The sequence below is a fragment of the Quercus suber genome, unplaced genomic scaffold (genome assembly GCF_002906115.3).
Source record: "Quercus suber isolate HL8 unplaced genomic scaffold, Cork oak 2.0 scaffold_65, whole genome shotgun sequence".
Classification (NCBI taxonomy): domain Eukaryota; kingdom Viridiplantae; phylum Streptophyta; class Magnoliopsida; order Fagales; family Fagaceae; genus Quercus; species Quercus suber.
The window spans coordinates 139,430-158,647 of NW_027069530.1; the positions used below are offsets into that span (position 1 = coordinate 139,430).

Here is a 19,218-nt window from a genome sequence, read left to right on the forward strand (position 1 = left end):
AATTCTTAAAAAGTTTCATTTTCTATAAAAATTATCAAATTTTATACTAATGTAGTAAAAATATTCAAATGAACTAATGAAATTTTCAAAAATAATAGAATGAGCCAAAACTTGAGGAACCAGATTCCAAACATATTTGAAACTATCTTGCTTTGACCTATTATGTGGCAACTAAAGAGACATTTCATATGTAGTTTTAGTGACAAGATTTTTTTAATGAGTCAATGACTTGTTAATCGCCACATAACGGTTGAAAAAAATAAATTCAAACATCTTTGGTGCCAAACTTTTCAAAATATTTAACAAATATAAAGTACATTTTACAAAAAAATATAATTGCAAAAAATAAATTATGTCTCTATAACTATTAGACAAATTATTTTTTTTAAGAGCATTATTGGACTAATTCAAATACTTGGGAGAACCAACTCTTATTTTTGTAGACTAAATTTTGAAAACATTAAAATAATTATATATATATATATATATATATTTTTTTTTTTTTTAAATTCAAAATTTTGGGGGGACCATGGCCCCCCACCCTTTAACATGGCTCCGCCCCTGTTAGTGACGATGCTAAGTTAGTATTTCTTTAAGTCCCACTAGTTTGAAATTTCCAGCTTGGCTTATAAGTGACTGATTTCAACCATTAATTGTGTGCTTCAGGGGCCATATAGATTCTGTTTATCCTGATTAAAGTAACTAAAAATTGCATTAGGATCTTGGATAAAATGGCAGTGGAGAATGGCTTGGGTAGCCAAACAAATACAAATGCAGCCGCCACGTCAAAAAGCAATGCAGAAGAAGAGAAAACCTCCAGCATGAATGGTGATCAAGAAGACTCAAAGAAGATCAAAGGGGATGAAAAAACTAACACTGTTCCATTTCGGAAACTGTTCTCATTTGCAGATTCCACGGATATTTTGCTGATGATCCTTGGCACAATTGGTGCCGTTGGGAATGGGATGTGTATGCCCCTTATGACTCTGCTATTCGGGGAATTGGCCAATTCTTTTGGACAAAACCAGAATAGCCCCAACATAGTTGATACAGTTTCCAAGGTGCAGATATTCTGCATAAGTTGTAATTGATATGGTCCAACCTTTTGACTGAAAGATGTGATTTAAATTTTAAGACTTATGATTTAAATACTTTTCAGAGATAAGAATTTGATATATTTCAGCTGCATATATAATAATATACTGGAGCATGAATTGAGTATTAGCCTATGTTAAGGGATGTATTAGCAACCCTGTTCTATTAGCAACCCTGTTCTTTCTTTTCTGACATCTTAAAATTGTTACGTGAAGATCTTATAAAGTGGTTTCCTCCAAAATTTTAGGTCTGTCTAAAATTTGTCTACTTGGCACTGGGTTCGGCTGTCGCAGCTTTCCTTCGTAAGTACATTGCATACTCCAATCACTTAAAAATTTTATTGCATATTGTTCTTTTGTTCATCAGTATCAGTTGTTGAGTTGAGAAATATGTTTTGTTGTTTGTCAGAGGTGGCTTGTTGGATGGTGACAGGGGAGCGACAGGCCGCACGAATAAGGGTTTGTATCTGAAGACTATTCTGAGGCAAGATGTTGCATTCTTTGATAAGGAAACAAACACTGGCGAGGTTGTTAGCAGAATNCATGCTCCACGCAAAAACATCAGTATTCTTCATCAGAAACTGGACAAGGTCTTCTTTCACTTTCTGTTTCATCCCTGTTCCAATCCTAGTGAATTTCTCAGGATCATTTTCTTGTAATAAAACATCTTCCAATACTTCAGTTGGTTCTGCAACAATTCTTCTTTCTTCTATACTCATAGTCTGCATCTGCTCGTCCATAGCCAACATGGCTAAATAACACTCTCTGGCTGCCAACTGATCTTCTTGTGCTTGTCCAATCCCACATTCCGTAGGAAATTTAACTGATAGGTGGTAGGTGGATGTTACTGCCTTCCAACTGTTTAAAGTTGGTCTTCCAATGATGGCATTGTATGAGGATGAACAATCCACCATAAGGAAATTCACTTCCTTAGTTATCTGCTGCGGGTATGACCCCACCACTACAGGTAATGTAATGGTGCCGACGGGCTGCACTTTCATTCCTCCGAATCCTATCAGTGGTGAGCACGCTGGACGAAGTTGATCTCGTCTAAGCTTCATCTGCTGGAAGGCGAGGTAATACAATATATCCGCCGAGCTTCCATTATCCAACAACACCCTCTTGGTTGTATAACCTGCAATGAGTAGGGTAATGAAGATCGCATCGTCATGTGGATGATGAATCCTCTCAGCTTCTTCGTCCATAAAAGAATTGTTGGCTCATCTGCTTCTTTCGTCCTTAGGGGTTGTCCAGAGAGTTGGACGTTCTGCACCGCTTTAAGATACATCTTCTTTGCCTTGGAAGATTGTCCTGTCGAAGTCCCACCAATGATAACCCTTATTTCTCCGAATGGGGGTTGTGATGACTCTTTCATCTTCGCTTTCAATTTTTCATTCTTATGATCCCTTCCAACAAAATGCCTCAACTTTCCTTGTCTAATAAGATTCTCAATCTGCTGCTTCAAGTCATAACACTTGTCCGTATCATGCCCATGATCTCTATGGAAGCGACAATATTTATTCTTGTTGCACTTGCTAGGATCTCCTTTCATCTTCTCTAGCCACTTCAAGGAAGGATCATCCTTGATTTGCATGAGCACCTGATCGAGTGGGGCATTTAAGGGTGTGTAATTCTGATTCCTTGCTGATGGGCCTGCCTTCCTGGTATCTCTATCTCGATCCTTTTTATCTTCCGTCCGTCCCTTCTTTGGACGGAGGCCTTGATCAGGGTGACGTGTGGGGTTGACTTCTATTCTTTCAGCTCTCTTCCTTTTCTTAGCTATGATTGCATCTTTGGTGTTCATAAAGTTTTGGGTTGAATGGACGAGTTTAGCCATGGATTGGGGCTCCTTTTCATACAGCTTGTGAATGAATAAGTCCGAGTTAACCCCATTATGGAAGGCTGCCAATAGTAGCTTGTCGTCCACCTCGTCCACTGTCAGGGCTTCCCTATTAAAGCGCGTAATGAAGGAACGCAGGCTTTCATTCTCCCCTTGCTCTATAGTTAACAAACTGGGTCAAGAACGCTTGTGTCTCTGTCTCCCAATGAAATTATTAACAAATAATTTGCTTAGCTCCTCGAAAGAACTTACAGAATTTGGGGGTATTTTGCTGAACCACACTCGCGCTGGTCCCTTAAGTGTGGTAGTGAAGGCTTTGCACATAATCTCGTCCGGAACCCCTTGGAGATGCATGGTAGTCTTGAAAGTAGCGATATGTTCAAAAGGATTGCGCGCCCCATCATATGAATCCAGGGAAGGCATTTTGAACTTTGGAGGCAAGGGATGGCCATTGATGAAAGCCGTGAAAGGAGAATCTGTTCGGTGAACCAAATCATCTACAGGATTCGTCCTTCTCATGTTCTCCTTCATCTCATCCATAACCTTCCTCATTTGATCCATCTCTTTTTCCAAGTGTGGCACCCTTCGTGAAGTGGTGCCCCTTGACTGGTTCTCGTACTTAGCATTTCCCTTTCTATCTTCTTGACTTTGGGCTTGTTCTTCTACATGTCCTTCACGGCGCTGCCTCTCTATCTCTCTAGTTAACTCTTGATTCTGACGAGTTAACTTCGCCATGGCGGCTGCCATGGACTGTATGTGTTGGATGGAAGGAGATTATATGACAGGCGCTGATTGGCGATCTCGGTTGAGATGGCTGGAAGCATCCCTACTCTCTTGGTGGCCTGGGCTAGTGGCCCTTGATCTAGTCCGAACATACAGCCTTTTGCCGAAGAAGAATAAACTGTCAAACTTAAAGTTTTCATAGATATTTCCTTCCCACAGACAGCACCAACTGATGATGAACAGAATCAATAGGCTAAACAACTCGGTTTCGATGGGCTGAAAGCGGTAGCGAAGATCTGAAAAACGAACACACTGTCAGAGGAGATCGGGTGGACCGGCCAAATACCCTCCGATGGTTAAGTTAGTATCTTCCCACCAATGGAGTTTTAACTGTATTAGGAGTAAAAATTTTAGTATTTCATACCTTTGCGTGGTTCAGATCGGCCCTTATATAGAGAACTTTGGGGCGGTTATTGGCTCAATAACTTCCCCCAGATTTGTGGAATCCGGACATAACTTCTTCAACAGCTATAGAAATTATAACCGCTGCTAGAAGTTATATACTTGGGAGGAATTGGTGGCGATGAATACGGGCTGATTAACCGCTCTAGAATTTGCTAAGTGTTGTGTGGTCGTCCATGTGCAATGCCCATGGACGACTCTTTGTCCGACTGTTGGGGTCGTCCATGCGCTTTGCACATGGACGACTCTTTCAATTTGATTCTCTGAGGTTTATTCCATTGATCCATACTCAGGGATGAGATGTCTGGACGAATTAGAGATGTTCTGGCCGTTTAGCTAACTGGTGATCATGGACGACTCTCCTGGACGAACCATAGATGTAATTTCTGCTATCCCATCAAATAATATATCAATTCCCATGTGGTAGCATGGGTTACATACTAGTAATATAATAATAGGTAAAACTGAGAGAAAATCTAATTAGATTTCAATTTGGAATTAAATTAGAATCTAATTTTATGCCATGTGTCTTATCTAATCTAAGATTTTAAATTTTTATGCAAAGTGGGTTAATTCAATGTAAAAATTGGATTTCAAGAGTTTACTTTTGTGCCATGTGTCCCATCTAATCTAAATTTTTTAATTTTTGTGTCAAATGAGTTAATTTAGTGTAAAAAATGAGTAGTCCAATATAAGTAAACGCTAAAAATATAATTTTTGAATGATTTTATATTTATGAGCCTTTTTTTTTTGTATAACTAAAAACAATTCAAGCTAATAAGTTATATATATACATATATATATATATATACACACACATATATATTAATAGGCAAACTAAGAGAAAATCCAATTAAATTCTAAACTAAAGTCTAATTTTGTACCACGTGTCTTATCTAATTTTTAAATTTGTGTTTCAAGTAAATTATTAAATGTAAAAATTAAAAAGTCTAAATTAATTAGATTTTAAATTGAATTTTAATTGAAATTCAATTTTGTGCATGTGTTCCATCTAAAATTTTAATTTCTATGGCAAGTAAATTATTGAATGTAAAAACAAAAGAGTCTAGATCTAATTAGATTCTAAATTATTCATATGTAATTGTGATTATTTTTAAATGTATTCGTGCATATGCACGGAGTTACGCACTAGTTTATTCTAATGTTATCAAACACTGAAAAATACGGAAAACTATCTTTATCCAAAATAGACAAACTCCCAAATGAAGATTGTAGGGGAAAAAAAATATATGAGAGGGTGGAACGATGTTTTTATTTAATTATTTTCTAGTATATGATGTTGGCCTTGGCCCTCATCAAATCATAGAATCTCATTGCAATTAATAGATATATAAATACATCACTAGCGTTGAAACAGGGAAGGACCTGAACTTGTTTGCCACAACAACCTGGGCAATACGGAACAGATGGAACACGATGAGAACAAGAAGGACACACGTACCGGTGCAACAGGTGCATTATGAGGTGCAGAAAGCAAGATCAGCGTTTATTCGAGCCAGCCAATCTCGTCCCCCTGAGCTGACGACTCACTCTGTTTCTCGGCCTACATGGAAGCCTCCACCGTTGTCAAAACTCAAAGTTAATTTTGACGAAGCTGTGTTTAGGGAGGATCAATGTGCCGGAGTGGGAGTCATTATCCGTGATGTAAAGGGCAGGGTGTATGCGTCGATGGCAGAAAGTTTCCATCTCCCGTTTTCTGTTGCTGCAGTATAGGTTTTAGCAGCAAAAAAGGCCCTACAACTCGCCAAGGATCTCGGGTTCCATTCAATCATCTTGGAGGGTGACTCAAAGATTGCCATTGATGAACTGTTGAGCAAGAATTCTCCCTTGAACGAGTATGGTCATCTGCTGAGTGAAGCTAAAGAAGTGGCAGATCAGATGGATGTAGTGGAGTTTCAGTTTGTGCTAAGACAAGCGAACAAGTCAGCCCATAATATTGTTAGCCATGCTAGACATGTTAGCGAGTTTACGGTGTGGATAGAGGATGTTCCTCCACACCTTCTTTTTGTAATTCAAGCCGATTTGGCTATTCATTAATAAAATTACAGTGTCCTTTCTCAAAAAAAAAAAAAAAATGCTAACCACAAAATTAAGCACATAGGTGAGATATATATTCTCAAATCTAATTCTAAACCATTAAATACCCCAAAGCTATATAAAAATAAATTGTTCCAATGACACTAGTTGCATTGATGGTATTTAAGTGATAATCCAGTAATAATGACATATTTCGTGGTGTTTAATATTTGTGATTTGAATCTCACCTTCTCTCATCTACTATCTACCTATTAAAAAAAAAAAAACCATATTAAAAACAACTATGAAGGGTTTTTTTTTTTTTTTAGGAAATAACAACCATGAATAGAAGGTTTAAATTACACTATTGATGTTGGAGGGATCAAAACCATAAATTTAAAAGTACAACAGGACCTAAAGGTCTTTTAGCCTTAATCAAACATTAATAAAATTTTAAAGAGATTTTTTTTTTGTTCCTTCTCTAAAAAATGGCCGAAATCTGGCATCTGGGCTAAACCCAACTAGCCGAACAAGGAGGAATGGACCCAAGAAAAGATCCAAGTCAAAGAAAAAGATTTTGAGCCCAAAGAGTTCTGTTAGCTTTTAAGCCCACAATTCCAAGACCCAAAAGAGTGAAAAAAGAGAGATAGGAGTGGGAATCGGGATTGGAATGGAACCAATCAAGTGAAAGATTTTTCACAAATGGTGACTGAACACGCGCCACTTTGGAAACACTGGGGAACTGTACCAATCTCCTCTTGACATGTTATTATATACCCATTTCAGTTTCCGCATATCCCATTAATCTACACCATCATTCGCCAATTAAGCTCAAATATTTAGAACCCAAAACCAAAAGCAAAAAAAAAAATCACTCTCTGTTTTTTTTTGTTTTTGTTTCGTTTGTGTTCAGTATTCTTTATAGGCTCTCTCACTTTTGCAACCTTCCCATCCCTCTTTGCGATCAGGTGCTTGTCATTATCATTTTTCATTGCAATCTTCATTGTTATTATTATCTCTCTTATTTTTAATATCTTTTTCGCACACTCAACGATTTCATTCATTTGTTTTGATTATATATCTTTCTGTTTGGATTGTATTCGTATTAGTAAGTTGTAAATACATTGATTCTGTTGTGAAATCAAATAGTAGTATCATAAAAATGCTTTCTTTCTCGAGGTATATGTGATAAAGTTTCGAGCTTTGTTGTGTTAGTGTCTCTTTTAGGGTTTGGAATGGGCTTGGAGGGCGTTGTGATTTTACTTAAGGCTCTGTTTGGTCCTTAAAAGAAGAATGAGTAATTGCTTATGAAAGGTGAATCCTTTTTGTCAAAATTTCATGAGAACCAAACAGAGGGTTTTGTGAACTGTATAATTAGCCTGCAATCTAGAGGGCTATATGCTTAGTCAAGTTCTGAGCATTTTATTTTTTGACGGGTTAGTTAGTTACACACGCATCTAATAGGTGACCCACGACCTCACCCTCGATCCTGTAGGTCCTGGACGTGAGTGTAAACTGCTTATCCCTTTAGGGAGTGAATGCCCTTGGATTACCTGGCAATTGATTTTGGCGGGTGGGGTCAGTTGCCCGTAGGTTATATTAGCTATATTCTAGAGGCAAGTCCAAAGAGCACCTTCTTTAGAAAGGTTCCCTATGTTATCAAAAAAAAAAGAGAGGAGGTGCCATTTGAGCTAGAGATCATTGGCAAGTTTTGAACATCTCTCCAAACAGATGGCAATTTAATGTTTGATTGTATATAATGAACAGCTATTTGCTTGAAATTTTAGTTGTCTTGTCGCGTTCTTTTTGTGTTTTCATTATTTTGTATGTTTGTGAAAAGAAAGTACTGTAGTCTGAGAAGGGAGATTTGAGGAGTCATGGGTTAGAATGAAGTTGTCAAAAGCAGAGGGAAGTAATATTGACAAGAGTAAAATGCAGTTGGTTTATTTCAGGATTTAATTTTTTTAAGCACTTTTATCATTCTTGGGACACACGTGTATCTATAAATTATATATGCATATCTAAATATAAGCTTGTTGTGTATGATAAAGGAAGTAAAAGAAGGTTGGAATAGTTAGTTTAGAGCTGAGAGTTATGCAATATTTTGCATTGGAAAGTGATTTTTGAATGATTATGCAATATTATGTAAAAGCTTGGAGCTGAGGGATACTTACAAATGATTATGGATTTCTATTCTTCTTCAAAATTTGTTTGATGAATAAGTTAGGCCTGTGCCAAGTGATTTTTGAATCTTCAACCTCATCATCCACCTTGTGCTTACAAAGGGAAGAGGCCATTTGAGCTAGAGCTCATTGGCTTTTCTTCTTCAAATTTTTAATTTTATGATTGTTTCTATGAGTCCTAAGATTTCTTGCGCTAGCTCAAGCGATTTATATATGAAGTTTGAATTGAATTTGCAAGAATTCCCAAAATTGCTATCACACTTCTATCTCTTTGATATTTATGAGAATAGCTGGTTGTTAGAGAGAGAGAGAGAGAGAGAGAGTCTTTATATATAGAACAGTTCAAACTGTACAAAAACATAGTGGACAATTTTTGAAATTGATTAAAGATGGATTAGAATAAACTAAATATATTTGATTTATAAAAAATAAAAAAGAGAAAGAAATAAGAATAAACTAAATATATTTGTCACATGCATAATTATCTTTCTTATATGGGTTTACGAATCTCAAGTTGTCATTTTATGTTATGCCGTAAATAGATTAAGAAATGTCAATTTTTGTAAGACTAATTTTTTAACGGTAATCTTCAGCATTCTGACACCTGATCTTCTGTAACTGTCTGTATGTGTTGATAGGTACTTTTTGGTAAAGAAAAATATATGTGTTGGCTATCACTATTTGTTACTTTTGCACCTTTTGGTGTCATCTCTAAAGTTTGAATATTATGAGGATGATTTTAAACTATGCTTTTTTGCAGGATCACTGACTAGCAATCATCTGTTATAATCTTGTCCTTTTTTCTCTGATTTTATACTATTATGTATGATTTTGACATTTCCAAGACTTCTGATGCAAAAGTTGAGCATGCAAATTTTTAGTAAATCTTATGGATATTTTAGTTTTATATAAATAGGTTTAAAATTGCTACTCGAAAATAACATATCATTTGTGTGATACCATCTAACAGAGGATCATGACCTGTTGTCCTACGCATTCAACAAGGAGAATCATTTGGGTCAAAAAGTAACTCAAGGTAAATGATTAACTATTATTAGGATATTTATTTATTTATTAATTTTTTGCCATTGAGCTCTCGCTCAAATGACACCTTCCCTTGTAAGAACAAGGTGGAGGGTGGGATCAGAGGTGATGCCGTGATGGGTTCAAGACCCACCGGGTGCATGTTTAACTTACCAATAAAAAAGAAAAGAAAATTTTAGATTATTTATTTATTTATTTATTTAAATTGCTGCATGCTGTTCTGTCTGGGGTTACAAGAAATCATTTGATGAGATTATTTATAGGTCAAATTTATTATGCTCATGCCTCTATTATTAAAGAAAAATCTGCTGAGAAATGTTTTGCTATGAGTTACACATCCTTAAATAAGGAAACAAAACTCAGCAACTACACCTGAAATCTAAAAATTCTTAAGTTCTTGGTTTATTTCCTTTAACCAGTATGTGGTGAATGTGAGGCCCAATTTAATAAGTGTTATTTTCCAAATACTTTTAACTATGAATTTGATTATTACATTGTCTAGCCATACCTTAATTGATATAATTTATTTTGGAGTTGTAAATCTTGGCTTCTTAGCAAGAAGTTATTGAACTGTTATGTTAATTGGCATATTATTGATTTCTAATGCACTTTCTGCACTTGTAGATGGACAGTGAAGCGAGTCATCAGCCAAAGCTGGAACGTTCAAGGACAAGGTGGACACCATCCCTCGACAAGATATTTGCGGACTTGGTTGTTAAGCATATACAACTAGGGAACAGACCAAACAATGTTTTTGACAAGAAAACATGGAATCTCATTCGCGAAGAATTTAATAACCAAACTGATCTCAACTTCAATAACAATCAATTGAGGAAGCACCTGGATGTTCTGCGGACACGCTTCTATAATCTGAAATCAGCTCTTGATCAAAATAATGACTTTGCTTTGGATGATTCGTGTTGCATTGGGTTTGACCTGTGGGAAGATATTGGGGTACATTTCTTTCCTTCTTGATCTTCCATTTTTGAATATCTTATTTTGAGTTTCTGATAGATTTCACATATAGGCACAGCCTAGGCCTGAAATGGTCAAAGTCAAGGACTGCCCAATATATGAGCAGCTATGTGTAATATTCACAGATTCGGCGGCTGAAGGGAAATATGCACAATCCAGTCACTATGAAGAGTTGGACAAGTCTGCTGGAATAGATAATGCAGGATTGAATTCATGTCAGGATGGTGGAACCCCACTTTCTGCAAACCCATCATTATTGAAACCTGCGCAAGGAATCATGTCATCAGCAGAAAGGACAATGAAGAATAATGTGGAGAAAAAAAGGAAACGTCCATCTGAGACACACTCTTCTTCGGGTCAAAGCCGAAAGGATCAAGAAATACATGATGCTATGGCAGAAGCCATGTTTGAAATGGTTGCTGCTTTGAAGTCTAGGGCAGTTGCAAAAGCACCTAAGCCGAAAGGATCGAGAAATACATGATGCTATGGCAGAAGCCATGTTTGAAATGGTTGCTGCTTTGAAGTCTAGGGCAGTTGCAAAAACACCTAGTGATGAGAAATTTACCATCACTAATTGCATTAGAGCACTGGACGAGATACCGGGCATTGATGAAACTCTCTATTTTGCTGCATTGGACCTCTTTGAGGACCCCAATTTAAGGGAAACATTCATCTCTCTGAAAGGCAACAACATCCGGTTGACATGGTTGCAAGGGAAGTGTGGTAAAACAACCTGCAGTTAGTTTTGGGGACTGCGCGACTTTTTGGCTAATCTGGGAAATGTAAATGTCAGTTTTAGTATTATAATTTTGCTCTAGTGAACTAGATTGTTCATAATATGTTTTCTTTTTTGTGGGGAAATAGTTTGTTTATAAATGCTGCTAATTATATTTTCTGTTATAGTTTGGTTCATAATTAGTTTCATGATTCATTGATTGGACTAACTCTGTGCAAGCCCTGTGCAGCCTGTGGGCTGTAGATTTTGGAATTGAACTTATGCAACAATAGGTATTGTGGCATTAAGATGGAATTCGTATACTTCTCACACAAATAGAAACCGACTAGTTTCTGGTTTGAATTCACGTACGCTCTTAGCCCTTATAATGAGTGCAGTAGCAAGTGCCACAGCTGCTTTTTTAAGCCTCTGCCTCCGCAAAATGCGTTAACGCAACATAATGTGCAGGAATATGCTGCAATGGTTTGAGTGCAGCCTCCGCCAATATATTCACTTCCAATTGTAGCAGTTTTTTTCCTTTCCAAGTATAAGTATAATGCTCGTATTATTGAAACCTGAATTTTAAGATATTCTTTTGAATATTTATCATTTTTATTGCATTTTAAGAGCCCATATCTTTAATTTTTAATGGCTATTTTGTTTTTATTATTCAGCCCAAAATTAAAGAATTTGGCCTAAATAGAATTAAACTCATACTTTTCAACCCTAAAATTAAGAAAAACAAACAATTTTTTAGCTCAAATTGAAAAATGATTTTAAGGCCCAATTAGTCCAAAATGGAGTGAAATTGGCCAAAATGGACTAAATGGACCAAATTAGATTGAAGGGACCAAAATGCTATGTTGATGTAGCTCAAAAGGAGCATAACAATAATAAATGCTACGTTTTAGCTTTTAGGGTTTAGCTTACCTCAAATACTTTTTTAACTGGACATGTCCCTCTATTTTAAATATACAATGACAAGCAGTAGTGAGTTTTAATCTCCACATTTTATTTAGTTAGTAGATAATGTGGTAGTTTCTCATTAAAACAAAATGATTCCAATTAAAAAAGTACTGGAGTAAGCCAAATTCTAGCTTTTAGATATTATAATGTCTTTCTTTTTAATTAAACCCATATTTTCTTGTTTTTTTCCTACATTGTTTTCCTTTTATAAGTTTTGCACCTTAAAAAAATTGATAAATAGGAAATATATTTTTTTTTAATGAATTTCAACTTAAAAAGAAGACAGTAATTCACTAACTATATTATTAAAAACAATCCAAAGAAAAAGAAAGAAAAAAAAATCAGATTATAATCGCAAGGGTAAGATAAAATTATAAAGTGGTTTAGATTGTTTTTGGTAGGACGAGAAATTGCCCTCTTCGACCTTCTTGATTATAAATATAAGATTGTAGATTGGATGGTAGGTGAAGTCTTAGATTTTGATAGAAACGATATAATTTTAACTTATGACATTTGTTCCATGATAATTTGCGTTTTATCTTCAACTCAAGACACCAATTGATTTTTTATGTAGACGGGGTTTAAACTCCAATGATGATAAAAAAATTTACCAATTAAATTAACTTGAACCAACAAGTTCTTAGATTTAAGACTCACCACACCATATGCATATATAACTTGCCATTCAAAAAATTATTGGCAAGATTAAATGCATTTTAAAAAATAATTATAATTGGTAACGGAGGTTATGATGACAGATAACCCTTATCTGTGTTTTCCGAAAGAAAAATTCTAGTGCCACAAACTAGTGCACAACTCGCCCATGTGTTGAGTTGTGGTTATCACCCCTTCACCAACCATAACTCGTCACATGGGCGAGTTGTGCACTAGATTGTGGCACCAGATGAACTCTTTCCGAAAATGCAAATTGTAGTTCTATTACATTTATTGCCACTTGATTCTTGATGTGATCCGTTTGGATACAACTTATTGTTGTTGAAAACTGATTGTTGCTCAAAACACTGTAGCAAAATAATTTTTAAATGTATAAATAGTATTGTGGGACCCATTTTTAATATTTTTAATGCGTGAACAGTGCATGAACAGTTCATGCATAGTATTTTTTGTCTCCCAAAAGTCAATAAGTCCGGCTAAAAAAAAAAAAAACTGAAAACGCATAGCCACTTTGAGTGAAACAAAGTGCTATCCAAACCGGCACCAAATCATCAAATGGTTTTTGTTTGGTATGTGTGAGATAGAATCATAGAGCTTTTGTTTGGCGTGCGTGAGACTGAGATAGAATTTTAATTTTTAAGGACTACAAATGGAATAACGATGGAAACCACATTAAATTTTCTTCCATTTTCATGGCTATCTAATGAATTGCACCTAACACGTATTCTTGCGTTTCCAAACTTGCAATAAACGCTTTTACTTGTGTCATGGCGTGTGTTTTTTTTAACAAAAAACTAATACGTCAAATCTTTGTGCCAGGCCTTTGGCATAAATACCCCACACTAATGGTGATTCTTCTCATCTCATATTTTCTCACAATTCTTCATGTAGTTGTACATACAGATATAGCAACCCGTGTCTCCCCAAACCTACCATGGAGAATAAGGTCCTTGAAGACCAATTCTTCAAAGCAAAATTCAACAATGATGTCCAACAATATTGGATCAATGATTTACCAGAATATATTCTTGCTTCTAGACTTAATATATCTACATTTGAATGGCAAGTTCACAACTCCCTCTCTCTCCCCTTTTTGTTTTTTTGTGTGTGTGTGTGTGTTTTTTTTTTTTTTTTTGGTTATTTAGGGATTAAACTTCTATGAATTCATTTTTCTTCTTTAATATCTGGTAAAACCTTCTTGAATTATTAACTAATGGAAGAGGAAAGTGAGAGTAGAAACCCGCTCTTAATTTGGTCTCTCTCTTTCTCTCTCAAATAGTAAATTTCTATATCTTAATATAGATATAAGAAGGGAAAAAAAAAACTTACAATATAATGATATATAACGCATAGTTTCTCCGCCAATTCCTTTTTGTCCGTCCTCTCAGGGATAATATTTGCCTCTTTTCTTAGATGCAAAGAATGAATCAATGAAGGATGGAAAAACAAAATGTTTAGTTTTTAAGATAAATTATTATACTCAATCAAACATATATGTATTAGGATGACTGGAAGAACTTTTTTGCCTTCCTAGGCCCAAAACCAATTGAAGATTTCCCATACCCTTTCCAAATACTACATACAGGAATTTTATTGAGATAGTTTTAATCCTCTTTTTTCTTACTTTTTGGTAATTTCAGTTGCATGGTACCAGTCCAAAATTTCCACATCCTAACTATATTCTGAGACTAGCATAAGCTTGAGGATCTGTTTGGATTATATCCTCCAAGAATTCGTAGCACCTTTTTTTTTACTAAGGGGTCAAAATTACAAATTGAATTCTGGTTTTTATCCTAGTTCAAACAATCAATTAACCATCATGTTATGCTGCTAACTAACTGTTTGATGTTTAATAATCATTTTTCAGCACTCAGGCAAAAAATAGCAGGCACCAAAGGAAATCCACATACTTGGTTCCTCTACGATTGTGGATTATGGAAATTATCCCCTGCTACGATTGGTATGTCCTAAAACTCTTGGTTAAGTCCTATTGTTTGTAATTTGCTATGTTATTCCATTTCTTGCTTATCATGTCTTTGACATAGACTACGTACACTACAGGCTAGTATTTTTATTTTGAAGTATTTTATCATTTTTATTGTTTTCACATGTCTAACATTCATAATTTGCGTTGATCAACAGAAAATAAAATTTCAATTCCTTGCTACTCTTAATAGAGCTTTGTGTCTTGCTTTACTTGTCTTGTCTCGGTCCAGGACCTTCATTTTGTTTGCAGAAATGCCAAACAAGTCTGGTGAAGATTTGTTCAGACATTAGCATTTTGTGTGTGTGTGTGTGTGTGTGTGTTGCCAAAATTATATGGCTATCTTTTTTGGCTATTTTTATTTTTTAAGGCTGCGATCAGTATAATATTATTATTAAAAAAATCAGTATAATACTGCCATATAAATTGAAGTAAAAAGAGGACTTAGAAAACCTAATCACATGAAGTCCCCAAAGCACCTGACGATCACAAAAAATAAACTAAAATAATATTCAATGAAAAACATCCTCACTCGTCTGCTTGGTTCTCGGAAGACACTCAACCTTGTTACCATAAACGTATTACGTATGTATATTTCTTCAATTCAGTGTTTATTATTAAATCATTTGCCTTCGAATTATGACATTATATATGCTAAGTGCTTAGAATTTGCCCCACCTTTTGCTTGAAAGAATGCAGAATGCACGATCTACATTGTCTATGTGCTATAATCTATACAGTGTCTTCTTGATTTAGACCAATATATTAATTTTGTTTCTATTTTTTTATTTTCAGAATTGAAGATTATCGTACTTTTACCCAAGAGTGTAGATGGAATTCAATAATGTTCTTTAAATCAAAGGGCTTGCCAAATCTTTGAAGGCGCAATAAGCCCGGAAATTCTGGAAAAGTGTAAATGACATTCAATAATGTTCTTTAAATATAAGGGTTTGCCAAATCTTTGAAGCCGCAATAAGCCCTGAAATTCTAGACGGAAGGTCAAATTGAACAAATGAGGGAGCATGTCAAACTCACATACCTTACGCCCATCAATCTTACAGACATGAAACAAAAAAAGTTATACTCACTTATATACCACAAAAGTTTTGAAAATTGTCGTAAAATTTTATGTATTATTAGTCTTATTACAAAAGATCATGTATTTGTACTGTTGTACCAAGTTTTTGTATGTAAAAATCATGTTGAATGTAAGTAATCTATGATATAAAGCATGGTACTAGAATTAATCCAAGTTGAATGCATTTGGTCTTACAATCTTGTGTTCGGTTCAGTCTTCTTCTTAGCAGAGTATGAAATAACATGAGATAAATGTTTTTATTTTATTTTATAAGTATAACATGAGATAAATGTTGGGGCCAAAGTTTGTGAAATTGAAGACGAAGTAAATGTTAGATCGATACTCAAACAACAAATGTGTGGAAAACACTTTCTTTTCCTTGCATTATTTCCATTGCAAGCTGCCTCTAGGATACAGTGAAATCTACTTTTGACAACGTTACACAATTATCAATTGCCAAAATCCTATTCACTAAACTACAGTAATTCTTGCCCTAAAGTGAGAAGCGGGTTCATTCTAATATTGTGTGATAAATAAGCCACACTCTCATCGTACTTAGAAGTTTGAACAGTTTTCTGTTACTATTTCAGTATTAATGTGGTGGAGATAGTCATGCACTACAAATATATTTTTAATAATACCACCAGAACTTAGAACATAAACCATCTTATTGGTGAGGTTGACAGGGCTGCTATTGGAGGCAAAACTGGGCCAAAAAGCTTCATACGCTTTAGTGTCATTAAAGCTAGAATCGTAATTCTTAAGGGCAACCATTGGAGAATTGGAAATAGAAAATCAGTGAGAATATGACACGATAGGTGGCTACTAACACCATCTATGTACCAAGTTGTATTCCTAAGAAAAATTTTACAAGAAGATGTGAAGGTGAGGGAATTAATCAATGAGGGTATTAATTTATTAATTTTTTGCCATTGAGCTCTTGCTTAAATGACACCTCCATCCCTTGTAAGAACAAGGTGGAGGGTGAGATCAGAGGTGATGGGTTCAAGACCAACCGGGTGCATGTTTAACTTACCAATAAAAAAGAAAAAAAAATTTAGATTTAAAAAAAAAAAGAAATTGCTGCATGCTGTTCTGTCTGGGGTTACAAGAAATCATTTGATGAGATTATTTATAGGTCAAATTTATTATGTTCACGCCTCTATTATTAAAGAAAAATCCTCTGAGAAATGTTTTGCTATGAGTTGCACATCCGTAAAAAAGGAAACAAAACTCAGCAACTACACCTGAAATCTAAAAAATTCTTTAGTTCTTGGTTTATTTCTTTTAACCAGTATATGGTGAATGTGAGGCCCAATTTAGTAAGTGTTATTTTCCAAATACTTTTAATTATGAATTTGATTATTACGTTGTCTAGCCATACCTTAATTGATATAATTTATTTTGGAGTTGAAAATCTTGGCTTCGTAGCAAGAAGTTATTGAACTGTTATGTTAATTGGCATATTATTGATTTCTAATGCACTTTCTGCACTTGTAGATGGACAGTGAAGCGAGTCATCAGCCAAAGCTGGAACGTTCAAGGACAAAATGATGTCCAACAATATTGGATCAATGATTTACCAGAATATATTCTTGCTTCTAGACTTAATATATCTACATTTGAATGGCAAGTTCACAACTCCCTCTCTCTCCCCTTTTTGTTTTTTTGTGTGTGTGTGTGTTTTTTTTTTTTTTTTTTTATTTAGGGATTAAACTTCTATGAATTCATTTTTCTTCTTTAATATCTGGTAAAACCTTCTTGAATTATTAACTAATGGAAGAGGAAAGTGAGAGTAGAAACCCGCTCTTAATTTGGTCTCTCTCTTTCTCTCTCAAATAGTAAATTTCTATATCTTAATATAGATATAAGAAGGGAAAAAAAAACTTACAATATAATGATATATAACGCATAGTTTCTCCGCCAATTCCTTTTTGTCCGTCCTCTCAGGGATAATATTTGCCTCTTTTCTTAGATGCAAAGAATGAATCAATGAAGGATGGAAAAACAAAATGTTTAGTTTTTAAGATAAATTATTATACTCAATCAAACATATATGTATTAGGATGACTGGAAGAACTTTTTTGCCTTCCTAGGCCCAAAACCAATTGAAGATTTCCCATACCCTTTCCAAATACTACATACAGGAATTTTATTGAGATAGTTTTAATCCTCTTTTTTCTTACTTTTTGGTAATTTCAGTTGCATGGTACCAGTCCAAAATTTCCACATCCTAACTATATTCTGAGACTAGCATAAGCTTGAGGATCTGTTTGGATTATATCCTCCAAGAATTCGTAGCACCTTTTTTTTTACTAAGGGGTCAAAATTACAAATTGAATTCTGGTTTTTATCCTAGTTCAAACAATCAATTAACCATCATGTTATGCTGCTAACTAACTGTTTGATGTTTAATAATCATTTTTCAGCACTCAGGCAAAAAATAGCAGGCACCAAAGGAAATCCACATACTTGGTTCCTCTACGATTGTGGATTATGGAAATTATCCCCTGCTACGATTGGTATGTCCTAAAACTCTTGGTTAAGTCCTATTGTTTGTAATTTGCTATGTTATTCCATTTCTTGCTTATCATGTCTTTGACATAGACTACGTACACTACAGGCTAGTATTTTTATTTTGAAGTATTTTATCATTTTTATTGTTTTCACATGTCTAACATTCATAATGCTATGGCAGAAGCCATGTTTGAAATGGTTGCTGCTTTGAAGTCTAGGGCAGTTGCAAAAGCACCAAGTGATGAGAGATTTACCATCACTAATTGCATTAGAGCACTGGACGAGATACCGGGCATTGATGAAACTCTCTATTTTGGTGCATTGGACCTCTTTGAGGACCCCAATTTAAGGGGAACATTCATCTCTCTGAAAGGCAACAACATCCGGTTGACATGGTTGCAAGGGAAGTGTGGTAAAACAACCTGCAGTTAGTTTTGGGGACTGCGCGACTTTTTGGCTAATTTGGGAAATGTAAATGTCAGTTTTAGTATTATAATTTTGCTCTAGTGAACTAGATTGTTCTTAATATGTTTTCTTTTTTGTGGGGAAATAGTTTGTTTATAAATGCTGCTAATCATATTTTCTGTTATAGTTTGGTTCTTAATTAGCTTCATAATTCATTGATTGGACTAACTCTGTGCAACCTGTGGGCTGTAGATTTTGGAACTGAACTTACGCAACAATAGGTGTTGTGGATGGAATTCGTATACTTCTCACACAAATAGAAACTGGCTAGTTTCTGGTTTGAATTTACATACGCTCGTAGCCCTTTATAATGAGTGCAGAAGCAAGTGCCATAGCTACTTTTTTTAGCCTCTGTCTCCACAAAATGCGTTAACGCAACATAATGTGCAGGAATATGCTGCAATGGTTTGAGTGCAGCCTCCGCCAGTATATTCCCTTCCAGTTGTAGCAATTTTTTTTC

At 35.1% G+C, this 19,218-nt stretch overlaps 2 protein-coding genes across 2 annotated transcripts; both read left to right on the forward strand.

The window, feature by feature from the left end:
- Positions 1-493: 493 nt before the first annotated feature.
- LOC136067275 (ABC transporter B family member 11-like) lies at positions 494-1,629 on the forward strand. Its single transcript, XM_065772883.1, has 3 exons — positions 494-1,061; positions 1,343-1,397; positions 1,504-1,629. Exons 1-3 carry the CDS (start codon positions 732-734, stop codon positions 1,563-1,565), a joined length of 447 nt encoding a protein of 148 aa, XP_065628955.1. The 5' UTR covers positions 494-731; the 3' UTR covers positions 1,566-1,629.
- Positions 1,630-6,847: 5,218 nt separating this feature from the next.
- Positions 6,848-11,276, forward strand: LOC112024868 (L10-interacting MYB domain-containing protein). The gene is made up of 5 exons (XM_065772814.1): positions 6,848-7,124; positions 9,310-9,375; positions 10,008-10,337; positions 10,411-10,741; positions 10,836-11,276. Exons 3-5 carry the CDS (start codon positions 10,008-10,010, stop codon positions 11,099-11,101), a joined length of 927 nt encoding a protein of 308 aa, XP_065628886.1. The 5' UTR covers positions 6,848-7,124; positions 9,310-9,375; the 3' UTR covers positions 11,102-11,276.
- Positions 11,277-19,218: the final 7,942 nt, after the last annotated feature.

Bases quoted from the DNA above. Each gene is read 5' to 3' on its own strand.
- LOC112024868 (XM_065772814.1), top strand. From the start codon at position 10,008: ATGGACAGTGAAGCGAGTCATCAGCCAAAGCTGGAACGTTCAAGGACA. The intron at 10,338-10,410 runs GTACATTTCTTT...TTTCACATATAG, and splicing joins ACCTGTGGGAAGATATTGGG to GCACAGCCTAGGCCTGAAAT. The intron at 10,742-10,835 runs ATGATGCTATGG...ATCGAGAAATAC, and splicing joins CCGAAAGGATCAAGAAATAC to ATGATGCTATGGCAGAAGCC.
- LOC136067275 (XM_065772883.1), top strand. From the start codon at position 732: ATGGCAGTGGAGAATGGCTTGGGTAGCCAAACAAATACAAATGCAGCC. The intron at 1,062-1,342 runs GTGCAGATATTC...CCAAAATTTTAG, and splicing joins TAGTTGATACAGTTTCCAAG to GTCTGTCTAAAATTTGTCTA. The intron at 1,398-1,503 runs GTAAGTACATTG...GTTGTTTGTCAG, and splicing joins GGCTGTCGCAGCTTTCCTTC to AGGTGGCTTGTTGGATGGTG.